The sequence below is a fragment of the Solanum lycopersicum genome, chromosome 8, assembly GCF_036512215.1.
Source record: "Solanum lycopersicum chromosome 8, SLM_r2.1".
In the NCBI taxonomy this organism is placed as follows: Eukaryota; Viridiplantae; Streptophyta; class Magnoliopsida; order Solanales; family Solanaceae; genus Solanum; species Solanum lycopersicum.
In genome coordinates, this window is record NC_090807.1 from 1736174 (window position 1) to 1748010 (window position 11837).

General features: G+C 30.7%; 3 protein-coding genes across 3 annotated transcripts; 2 read left to right on the plus strand and 1 right to left on the minus strand.

Annotated features, from left to right (window-relative positions):
* Positions 1-567: 567 nt before the first annotated feature.
* LOC104648601 (B3 domain-containing protein REM14-like) lies at positions 568-5635 on the plus strand. Its single transcript, XM_010326231.3, has 13 exons — positions 568-693; positions 1829-1901; positions 2272-2496; positions 2737-2816; positions 2924-3158; positions 3462-3584; positions 3695-3820; positions 4049-4174; positions 4324-4410; positions 4512-4640; positions 4757-4884; positions 4986-5220; positions 5316-5635. The coding sequence occupies exons 1-13, from the start codon at positions 619-621 to the stop codon at positions 5369-5371; spliced, it is 1698 nt and encodes a 565-aa protein (XP_010324533.1). The 5' UTR covers positions 568-618; the 3' UTR covers positions 5372-5635.
* Positions 5636-5972: 337 nt separating this feature from the next.
* LOC101262937 (fasciclin-like arabinogalactan protein 3) lies at positions 5973-6988 on the minus strand. The gene has a single exon (XM_010326366.3). The coding sequence runs from the start codon at positions 6883-6885 to the stop codon at positions 6088-6090; it is 798 nt and encodes a 265-aa protein (XP_010324668.1). The 5' UTR covers positions 6886-6988; the 3' UTR covers positions 5973-6087.
* A 2185-nt stretch (positions 6989-9173) lies between these two features.
* Positions 9174-9953, plus strand: LOC101252705 (fasciclin-like arabinogalactan protein 3). The gene has a single exon (XM_004244646.4). It carries the CDS (start codon positions 9174-9176, stop codon positions 9951-9953), a length of 780 nt encoding a protein of 259 aa, XP_004244694.2.
* The last annotated feature ends 1884 nt before the right edge of the window (positions 9954-11837 follow it).

The window sequence follows — 11837 nt, forward strand, 5'->3', positions numbered from 1 at the left end:
TTCATCGACTAATAAGCTAGTAATGCTTGCTACTCGCGTAATTTTCTCTGCAATTCTACAATTAATTTTAAAAATTCATTAGAACAATTATTTAAAAAAAAAAAAAATTAAAGTGCGGAAGAGAGAAAAATAAAAGTGAAGACCAATTTTTGACTAATTTATGTGCTTCTAGCTACTTATTATTAATAAAAGTAAAGTAAAGTAAATAAAATATTCCATTTAGGGTGTGATTGATTCACAACTTTTTCATTTGTATAGTTGATTTAAAATATTATTTTTGTCTTATTTAGAAAAAAAAAAACACAACAATTTCCATGACAAGAGTATAAAAATCATTTTTCAAAACTCTCATGCCATTTTCATGTGAATATGTTTTTAAACATCAATATTATGATATAATGAATCTAGTTACTATAAATATTTTACATTTTGCACCCTTGATATATATTCTTTTATGTAATTTACACCTTATTTTTTATATATATTTATAATATGCACCCCCTTGAAATGTTTTTTCACCTATAAATAGGGCATTATTTTCCCTAGAAAGTATCACTTTTTTTTTCTCTACATTTCTTATTACATGTTCTATCCTTTCAATCCCAAGATTAACATTTCATGGCCACCATGAAAGGCTATTCAGAGAAGCCAAGCTTTTTAATGTTCATCAGTCCAAGTTTAAAGCAAGGATTTGTAAGTATAGCTTTAAAATAATTTATCTACAATTTTTTTATGATATATACATGCTAGTTTAGGGTTTTGGGGGGTGGGGGTGGGGGGGTAGGGTTTGAACATTCATTCTTGGGATGGAATTTTGTGAAGTTTTGATTGTTAGATATGATTTTAGTTCTCTTTACTTGTAGTAAATCTAACAACAATTCTTCTAGATTTGAATTTTAATCTTGAGTTGTTGTTTTTTTCTTTTTATAGAGTATTTTTTGTTCCATATATAATAGCTAGGTAGTCTTGTACCATTAATTTTAGGGGATTTATATGCTATATGTTTTCTGATTTAGGCCTCATTTGTTTTCATATACGTTTGATTTCAATATACGTTTGATAATTAAGATGTTTTTTTTAGATCTGAACATTGAATAAATAAAACTATTTGTTCTTTAGCATTTAATGTATATTTATTTATTTGTTAGAATAATAAATGCATAATTCAAATAAGAAAAATAATACCAGAAAAAAAATGAATATTTATGTTCCCTAGCGACGATGGAGATAGATTTTTGCGGTAGTGGTAATAGTTGGTGTTAGTGATTGTTAATGGTGGTCGAGACGATAGTTATGATTGTAGAGGTGGTGGGTGTTGTATTGACTGACGTGATGGTTAGCAGATGATAGTGATGTTAGTGATTGTAGAAGAGAAGTTTGTTAATGTTAGTAGTTGATAAAAATTATTTACACGAAAATACCTTTAAATGGTATCAGGTCTCATTTGTTTTCATTTTGAATTTGAATGCACACATCTGAATATTAAATAGTTGAAGATTGATTACTTCTCAACATTTTAATATATAAAATTTGTCTTTGTTCAAAAGGTAATAAATATAAAATCAAAATAAATTATAAAACTAATATAATATCATATCAATGAAATATTTTTAAATTCTATATAGCAATTGGTGCTAGTGATGACTAATAATGATGGTTATGGATAATAACTACATGATATAATAGTTGATAGCTAATGATATGAACTATTACGATTAATAATGATGGTTAGCAACATATAAACACTAAACATCTTCATAATCCTATCATACAATATTTACTTTCTTATAATTTTCTAACTTCCTTTGCAATTATTGTTACCCTGCAGACTTTTCCTGATGAATTTTTGAAGCATCTGAAGGGACATGATCAGTATGAACATGCAATATTGAGATGGGCTAGTAAGTGATAACGAAGTCAGAAATTTTATAAAAAATATTCATAATTTGATGTGTCGGTATTTATATTACTGTCTATTTTTATCTTTGTATTCATTTAAGAAATCTCTCTTATTAGGAGATCTATTTTTATGGTTGAGAATGTTGTATTTCAATAGCATTTTTTTTTTACAATTAATGAAATAAAATAATAAATCTATCTTGATTTTTTAAAATGAACGAGTAAAAAAAAAAAAAAAGTTTTTCAATATTGAGTAAGTAAAAGGAAACCGAGGAAGTATGTAAGAATAACAAGTTATATTTTTTTTTTTACCTATGTATAATTTTTCTTATAACTAACTATCCTTCATTCTTTATGATTACGTGATTGCAGATAAAAATTGGCCGGTGAAATTGAACGGTGTGAGACTAGAAGACGGTCTTGAAAAGTTTGTAGAGCAAAATAACTTGGAGGAGGGAGAAATATTGTCAATCGAATACGAAGGAAATATGAAATTTGAAGCTATCAGGTTTGATCCGTCTAAACAATGTGAGATATTAGAAGTACAACCAAGGGCACCAAAAGTTGTGAAGAGTTCTGACGAATCTAAATCCAAAGGTAAAAGTTCTATAAGATAAAGGTGAAAAATGATATTTGAAAAAAAAAAAAAAAGAAGTTAAACAAGAGTATATAGTGTGTTATTTATTGCTTATTAGCTTCATGCAATATTTTTTATATCGTCGTTAGATAATTATCTTGAAAAACATACTACTCATTAGTAATATGATTAATTTAAAACTAAACTTAATATTACATATTAAAGTTCACTAATAATTTTATTTAAATTTTACCATGCAGGAGCTGCTACACAGAAGCATTTAGGTCATCCCTATTTTGTATGTACCATTAGACCATATTCTTTTAAATATGGTTACTTGGTAAGTCCAATTTTATTTATTTTTTAAATTTACATACTTTAATTGTGTTACAAAAGTATTGTACTATCACTATATTATTGTATTAATATGTTTATTAATTGTTTCAGTGTCTTCCTCTAGACTTTGTAACGAAAAACAATCTCCGTCACAAGATAGGGGATTTGATTATTAGAGATGAAAAACAGAGATCGTGGAATCTAAGACTAAATTCTTTTAGTTCGAAACGATTTGTTCTTAATGGTGGATGGCCTGAATTTAGTAATGCAAATGATATAAAGGAGGGAGATGAAGTAATGTTTGAGATTGTTTCTAATGAAGAGAAACAAATATGGCAATTCAAGAGTAAGTTTTTTTTTTTTTTTTCATTTAAAGTAATTACCTTATTTTTCCAATAATTTTTATTAATTGCAATAGTAGAATATTGTCACATCAATTAAATATAGTGAGTGATTTTAATTAGTCAATCTCCCCTTATAGAAAATTCTGAATCCAATTTCAGAAGTTCGTACTGAGAAGCTTTTTGGTAATTAACATTTTTGTATTAACTGTGGTTTTTTTTAAATAATAGACTACTGACACGTCAATTAAATTATAGAAAATATCATCTAAATATTACGAGTGATTTTGATTTTAATTATGTTACAGAAAAAGCAAGTAACAACGTCAAGTCATCTCTCCTCGTAGAGCCCCCGAAAGTCAAGTCGCGGAAACCTTCTCAAAGACGAGATATTAAAGCTATGATGGTAGACGTTGTTCACATGCCTGTTGGTAATTCTCATTTGAATTTTGGTGTGCTTTTTGCAATTATAAATAGTCGATGCATGAAAAAACAATATCTAAATCTTGTGACTAATTCTAAATTGTTAACCATGTAACAGATAAACTAATCCATAAGAACAAGTCATCTTTCGTTGCAAAGACCCCAAAATCGAAGTCGAGGGAACTTCGTCAAAGACAGGAGCTTGAAGATCAGACTTTAAAAGCTTTTCCTCACAAGTCTTTTGGTAATCATCTCATCTTATATTCAATATGATTTTAGAAACAACAAAATACTGTTTAGTCAATCTAAAATTTTTTCCTTAAAGAAAAACCTATTTAGGGTAAGAAATTTAGGGCAAATAAAATCCAACAGTTTTGCTCTTTGCAATAATAGATTATTGTCGCGTTTGTTAAGTGATTGAACATATCACTTGAATGTAGTAAGTGATTTTTAACTTTTAACTATGTAACAGATGAATCAAACCACAACATCAAGTCCGCTCCCCTTGCTAAGACCCCTAAACCTAAGTCGAGGAGACCTGCTGAAAGAGATGATTTTGAAGATCGATCGTTAGAAGCTGTTACTCACAAGCCCAATGGTAAATTTTTTATTTTGGTTTGATTTTAGCAGCAATATAATACAATCATATTAGTTATGTGATTGTACATATCATTTGAAATGTATCGAATAATTTTAACATTTTGGACAAGTCAAATCACAAAAATTTCAACTCGTCACCCCTTGCAGAGCCCTCTAAGTTAAAGTTGGGGGGGCTTCATCAAAGACAGGAATTTGAAGAAGGAACATTTGAAGCTGCTACTCACAAGTCTCTTGGTAATTTTCATTTGTATTTAGTTTGATTATAACATCAAATTAAGTTATGAAAATATTATCTAAATATCGCGAGTTATATTAACTTTTAAATTGTGTAACAGATAAACCAACTCACAAAAAACTCAAGTCAACGCCCCTCGCGGAGCCCTCTCAATCCAAGCCGCGAGAACTTCCTCAAAAACAGAATTTTGAAGATCAGACGACAAATGTTGCTACTCAAAAGCCTCATGGTAATTTTTCATTTCATATACAATGTGATTTTTTTACAATAACAATAATAATGTCAAGTTATAGAAAATATTATCTAAATATTGCGAGTTATATTAACTTTTAAATTATGTAACAGACGAATCAAACTACTACACCACTTCATCAAAAGAGGCAACTCCCCTTAAAGATGATCCTCACAAATCTAGTGACAATCCTTGTATTTTGATCAATGTTAATCCCTATTGCCTCGTGACCGATACCTTGGTAAGTTCGAAAAAAAAAAAAAAAACTTCAATTTTTTTTTCATGTAAGAAATATGAAGTATATACAACGTTTGATTTTGATTTATTCGTAAACTATTTCAGTTAATCCCCGAAAAATTTGCATTGGCAAATGATCTCTTCAGAATCAAGAAGTGTGATTTGATTATCAGAGATGATAACGATAGGTCGTGGAATGTTACATTACGCGAACATAACAATTATGTTTTTATTAAAGATGGATGGAAAAAAATTCGCGATACATATTACATAAAGGAGGGAGATCAGATAATGTTTGAGATTGTTACTGGTGGAGATAAACCAATATGGAAATTTCATGGTAAGTTTTCTTATGACTAAATTTTTTGTATTTATGTTATTGAATTTTTCTAACAAATATTATTTTTACACTAATTTTTTTCTTTTTTTTTGCAGGCAAAATTTCAAAAGAATTTGTAAAGATGATTCAACAGAATGGACTTGAACAGTGATTGAAGTTGTCTATGATGGAAAAGAAAAATCAACAATGAAGCAAATTGAACACCCCCCCCCCCCCCCTCCTCTTATATTTTGGGTTTGCAATGACTATAAACTATTTTAATTTTTTTGGAATAATTCGATGAGTTTAGTAAATTATATGCAGACAATGAATAGACATTATTTGTGGCATTGAAGAATTATTTTTGATTTCGATATGATGATGTAGAAAACCTTATATACTATATGCAGACAATGAAAAGACATTATTTGTGGCATTGAAGAATTATTTATGATTTCGATATGATGCTATAGAAAATCTTATATATTATATTATGCAGACAATGAATGGACGTTATTTGTGGCATTGAAGAACTATTTCTGATTTCGATATGATAATGTAGAAAATCTTATATGCTATGTAAGGTGCACAAAATTTGAACTGGTTTAATTTCTTAAAAAGGAGAGAAATATATCAGCGAACTAAGTAAAAAAGAGAGAAATCATCGTAAAAAGCTTTATCTTCGTTCTTTCTAAAAAAAAATAAAAATTCAATCATACAATATAAATATCATATAACCATGAAGCAAAATTTACTAATTTGACTAAAACAGATTCGCAAAAAACACTTGTCACTTACAATTATGATTTTATTAAGCCATATTAAAAATATTGAGATTTTTTTTTTTTTTATGATACAACTCAAACGATCCCTGATTCAGAATTTAAATTATACAACGACGATCGTTGCCAAAACAACAAATAAACCAAAGGAAACTGACAATTTTGTAGCAGATGATGGTGGTGGGGCCTGATCAGCGGGAGGTGTGTCAGCGTCAGGTGCAGATGACGGTGCGTCCTGAGAAGGAGCAGGGGCCTCTGCTTCTTCAGCGGGGGCCTCTGCTTCTTCCTCAGCGGGGGCCTCTGCTTCTTCAGGGGCCTCTGCTACCGGTGATTTTTTAGGCGTGTGTGCCTTTGGTGGTGGAGCTGAAATCGGTGCCATTGTTCCATCGAGACCAGGCGTAACAATAGGTTGAGAAATTCCAAGAATCGAGATATTGTAAGGCTGATTCATAACGGATTTCTCAAGTTTTGAATCTCTTTGAGCACCAACTACAGCTGAACCAAACACGAAACTACCATCTTTAGCAGTAACATTTAGGAAACCTTGATCATACGCTGCTTTACCAGATTGTTGAAACATTGTCGTCATCTTCGCTGTTTTGTCCTTCATCTTCTGAAGTTTCATTGGATCGTAGTAATCCAATACGACATGTGTAGCCAACACTCTCTTAAGAACATCATCTGATTTCGATGTAAGATCACCAACTGCACCATTTGGTACAGCTAAAAGTGTAATTGTACCCCTCGAATTAATATCGCTAGCTAAGCCAGATTTCGATAGAAGTTCATTGAATGTACTGTAATCGGAATATTGACCGAGGATTTTTGTGATATTAAAGGCTGAGGCAGAGGACGCGAACAAGATTAAGAATGAACATAGCAAAGGAATAGTTGAGCGACTCATTTTTGCTGGTGTTCTTTTTTCCGATTTTTCTTAAAAAAACCAGCAAAAATGAGAGATTTATTGTTTATTAAGAGAAAAAAACGAACTCCGACTTGCAAAATATTTGAAGAAAATTGAGTAATTTATATAGTGAAGGGATGTTAAAGGTTGTGGATGAGAGTAATTTGTTCTGTTACTTACAAGTGAATGGACGCATGAATAGCAGAGTCATAGGAAGAGAAAATATCGGTTAAAATATTTTATATCGTGACTATTCATTGTTCTGTTTATCGATCTAAACTATTCATTTACTAGTGCACCACTCAATCTCTTCTAGCAATGGGCGCTTTTAGATAGTATTAGATAAATTTTAAGAATTATAAACGTAATATATCAAGTTTTGTCGATGATCACGGGTTTATTTGATCCTTTTCTTATACATGAATTTTGATTTTGTTTCCTTTGTATTAAAATACTCCTCGATATTGGTTAGTCAAATATTTTTTTCAGTTGACTATAGACGCGTGTAGGCAAACTCAACATGTAAAATGGCTCTTAAATGTCCAATATATGTCCAAAAGTGGTGAGGTTTCAATTACTTCTCTCCAAACTCCTTACAAAGGGTTCCTTAAAGTTCCGCAAAAAAATCAATTAGAAATCATATCACCAAAATAATAATGGCTAAAATATATCAGAAACTGAGAAACTCGTTAAATTCTTGTAAAATGGCTCTTTAATGTCCAAAATATGTCTGAAAAAATTGTGTGTCTTCACATATCGTTGTGAGTTTGGGGACTGATGGAATTCAGCTTTTAGTCTGTTAGTCCATTATTATTTTGGCGATATGATTTTCGAATGAATTTTTCTTAGGAAGGTTTATCTGTAGAACCCATTATAGGTAGAGGGGGGAGCAATACGTACATTCTCACCGTTTTAAATGTGATTTTTGGGCATTTATGGGGTAATTTTCAGGAATTAGGCGATTTTCTAAATTTTTCGTTTGTGTTAATCCATGAATAATTTGGTGATATGGCTTCTAGACTAACTTTTTTCCGGAACCTTCATGGAACCCTTCCTAGGGAGTCAGAGAACAATGCATACATTCTCACCATTTTTATAATGATTTTTGGGCATTTAATGGAAATTTATAGATATAGGTGATTTTCTTGTCTTTTCGTGTAGCCATGAATATTTTGGTGATATGGCTTCTAAATAATTTTTTTTGAAGAACCTTTATGAAACCCTTCGTAAGGTCATAGTTGTCGGCTGCCACCAAGTTAAAAGTCATGTTTATATAATATGTCTTACAAGAATTAGGCGATTTTCTCAATTTTCGCGTATGTTAGCCCATGAATAGTTTGGTGATATGACTTTCAGAAGATCTTTTTGTGAAACCTTTATGAAAAATCCCATCCCTCCCCTGTAGGAAGTAGCGGGAGCAGTACGTACAATCTCACCATTTCTTGAGTGACTTTTGGGCATTTAGGGGCTGATTTTACAGAAATTAGGTGATTTTCTCGATTTTTCGTATGTGTTCGTCCACGAATTTTTTAGTTATATGGCTCCCGAATGATTTTTTTGGGAAACCTTTATGGAACCCTCTGTAAGTAGTTGGAGGAGCAGTACACACAGTCTCACCATTTTTAGAGTGATATTTGGGCATTTAGAGACCAATTTACCAAAAATTAAATGATTTTCTCAATTTTTTGTGTGTGCTAGATAGCCATAAATATTTTGGTAATACATGGCTTCCATACGAATTTCTTACGAAACCCTTATGAAAACAAGGAATATTTTTCATATTGATAAAGGTATTTTTGAGCCAAAAATATCATATACGATAAAATCGTCTCATTTTGATTAGTTCAAAGAGTACTCCATTTTACAATTAACTTTTGTCAATTCAAAATATGACCACTATTTTTGTCATTCTAATTTTAAACAAAATATAATATACATTAAATTTTTTATCTTCTTTTATTTTTATTTTTTTGATAATGACTGATTCTCATGCATGCATGCATGCATGCAATTGTAAGGAATAGAGACATTCACTCCAATTCACAAACTCAACAACCCTTCACCTCCACAAATTCACTATATATAAATCTCAATATTCTTCTACTTTCACAAGTCAAAGTTGGTTGTTCTATCTAGGAAGAAACATAATCAAAAAATACAAAAAAATTTAAAAAAATTTAAAAAAATCTCATTTTTGCTAGTTTACAAAATTACATTTTGCTCTATTATTCTTCCCTCTTTTTTTTTGAACTCCCTTTCTTTGGCTTGAAAAAAAAATTTCGGCAAAAATGAATCGTTCAATTATTCCTCTCCTTTGTTCCTTCCTCTTCCTCTCCGCCTCCTCGGCCTCCGCCTTTAATGTCACGAAAATCCTTAGCCAATATCCCGATTACACCAATTTCAATGACTTGATATCAAAAACTGGCTTAGCTAGTGAAATTAACGCGAAGTCAACAATCACACTCTTAGCTATCCCTAATGGTGCAATTGGTGATCTTACCTCGAAACCAAACGATGTTGTCAAGAAGATCTTGACAACACACGTCGTTTTGGACTACTACGACACGATGAAACTTCAAAAATTGAAGGACAAGACTAGTAAATTAACAACCATGTTTCAAGAATCTGGTAAAGCATCAAATGATCAAGGATTCTTGAATGTTACTGCTAAAGACAACACGTTCGTGTTTGGATCAGCTGTTAAGGACGCTCAACGCGATTCAAGACTAGAGAAATCCGTCATGAATCAGCCTTACAACATCTCAATTCTTGGTATTTCTCAACCCATTGTCACACCTGGTATTGATTCACCACTTTCACCATCATCAGCACCATCACCAAAGGCGAATACGCCTAAAAGTTCTCCACCAAAAGCAGAGTCCCCTGCTGAAGAGGAAGCAGAGGCCCCTGCTGAAGAGGAAGCAGAGGCCCCTACTAAGGATGCCGATTCGCCGTCCGCTGATTCACCAGCAGCTGATGCTCAAGCACCATCATCATCATCTGCTGACAAATTGAAGATTTCTTTTGGTTTCTTTGTTGTTTTAGCATCAATGGTTGCACTCTATTGAAAAATAAGTCAAAGAGTTCGAGTTCGAGTTCGATTTCTCAGATGATCACTCAATCATGTCATTTTGCTGGTTGAAAAATATCAAAACGGTTTTCTCAGATAATAACTATTAGTTGATCATATGAGAAATCGATTCCTATTAAAAAGGATATTAAAACTAATATTATGATTTTCCAAAATATAGAAAGAAGGATATGTTTATTATTAAAATGATTCTCTTTAAAAGGCTTAAAATGGTCCATTATCAAAGTCAAATTTGTTTTTTTTTTCCACATGAAGCACTAATAGTTCTCGAGATTTATAATACCGGTGGTTTTTTGGTTCATCCTCATACTATTGTCTTTTTTAGAGGTTCATCAGATAGATTTCGTGTGCAATACAACAAGAATTTTCATGCAACGTCATATGTTAACGATAAATTGATATAGTTCAATAAATAAAGATAAATTTTTAATTTAACTGTAATAATACTTATATTGAATCAGGTATTTTTATTCTGATCTTCTCTCAAATGAAGTTATTAATTATATTACAAACATAAAACACTAGTTGTGCAAAACAAAGATAGATTTTTAGTTTTAACCCAAATATAAGAGACTATTTTGGACTTTATCCCCATTCAACAAATTTCTTTTGTCCTTTTATTTTCTTTAGTTAGCTATAGAAAACATATACTTGTTCAATTTATGTGGTGATCTTTAATTGTTCATTTATATATATATATATATATATATATATATATATATATTGAATAGCTATAATGTACTCAATATAACTTTAAATTTAAGTTCGAGAAGGTAGAATGTATGTGTACCTTATGAAGTAAGAACGCAAATAATGAAATTTTTAATCAAAAGACATAATATAAAGTTAGAACAATAAAACTTGACTCAAAACATTATAAAGTTTATATAATCATATTTAAATAGTTGCGCTGGATTTGATAAGTTAAAATAATAATATTGAAATAGTAATGATTTGTTGTAGTGCTTAATATTAAAATAAAACACATAAAAAAAAAATTGATCTTTGTATAAACACACAACAGCATATTTTTCATAATGCAAAATGTTTTACAGTTTGGTAGACTTTAGAATAAATAATAATGAGAAAATAAAAATGGAAAATGAATTAAAAAGGTAAATGTAAGGATAATAATGTGGGTTAATGATAATCATCAAAATATAAATAAGTCAACAAAATAAGTAGTCATGTAAGCAAGGATATCAATACTTAACTACACATTATTCTATTTCTCAATTATTTTAACAACATTCAAATTAAATAAAACAAACAATTACTATTATTTTTTTCTAACCAAAAAAATCTTTTCAAATTTATCAAAATATGATATAAAAATATGTCTTTTAAAAAAATTGGAGGCCCCAAAAGCATAGAAGTAGAACCTTTTGATGAGTTATGACTAGAATCACTTGATAGTAAAGAATGCGGATTAGAATGCCTTCGAATCTAGGGCTAATTGATGATTATGAGCTTCGAGAGTAAGGCTTTTAGTCAAAAATGCTGAATCACTAGGACTTTGAGAGTAAAGCTAGGGTGATGAATAGAAGTCTACTAGCTAGAATTGTGGTGAAATGTCTATACATACCTAACCTACCTTATGAATGCTTGAAAGTATAATGTGATAGAATCACTTAAACATGGATTGATTGTTAAGGACATCCTTCCATGAGACATGAGTATTAAGCAAGGCTTAGTAGTAAATCTTGGGGTGTATGCTTGGATCCAAGTGGATATTGACAATGAGATGGAGTGTCACACAAGATAGAGTTCGAGATTCAAGTAGACAGGAGAATCATACCTAATTGGTGTGAGGACTATCAAAGTTAAAGGAGGAACTCTTACGTAGTAGAGTGTGAGTTTT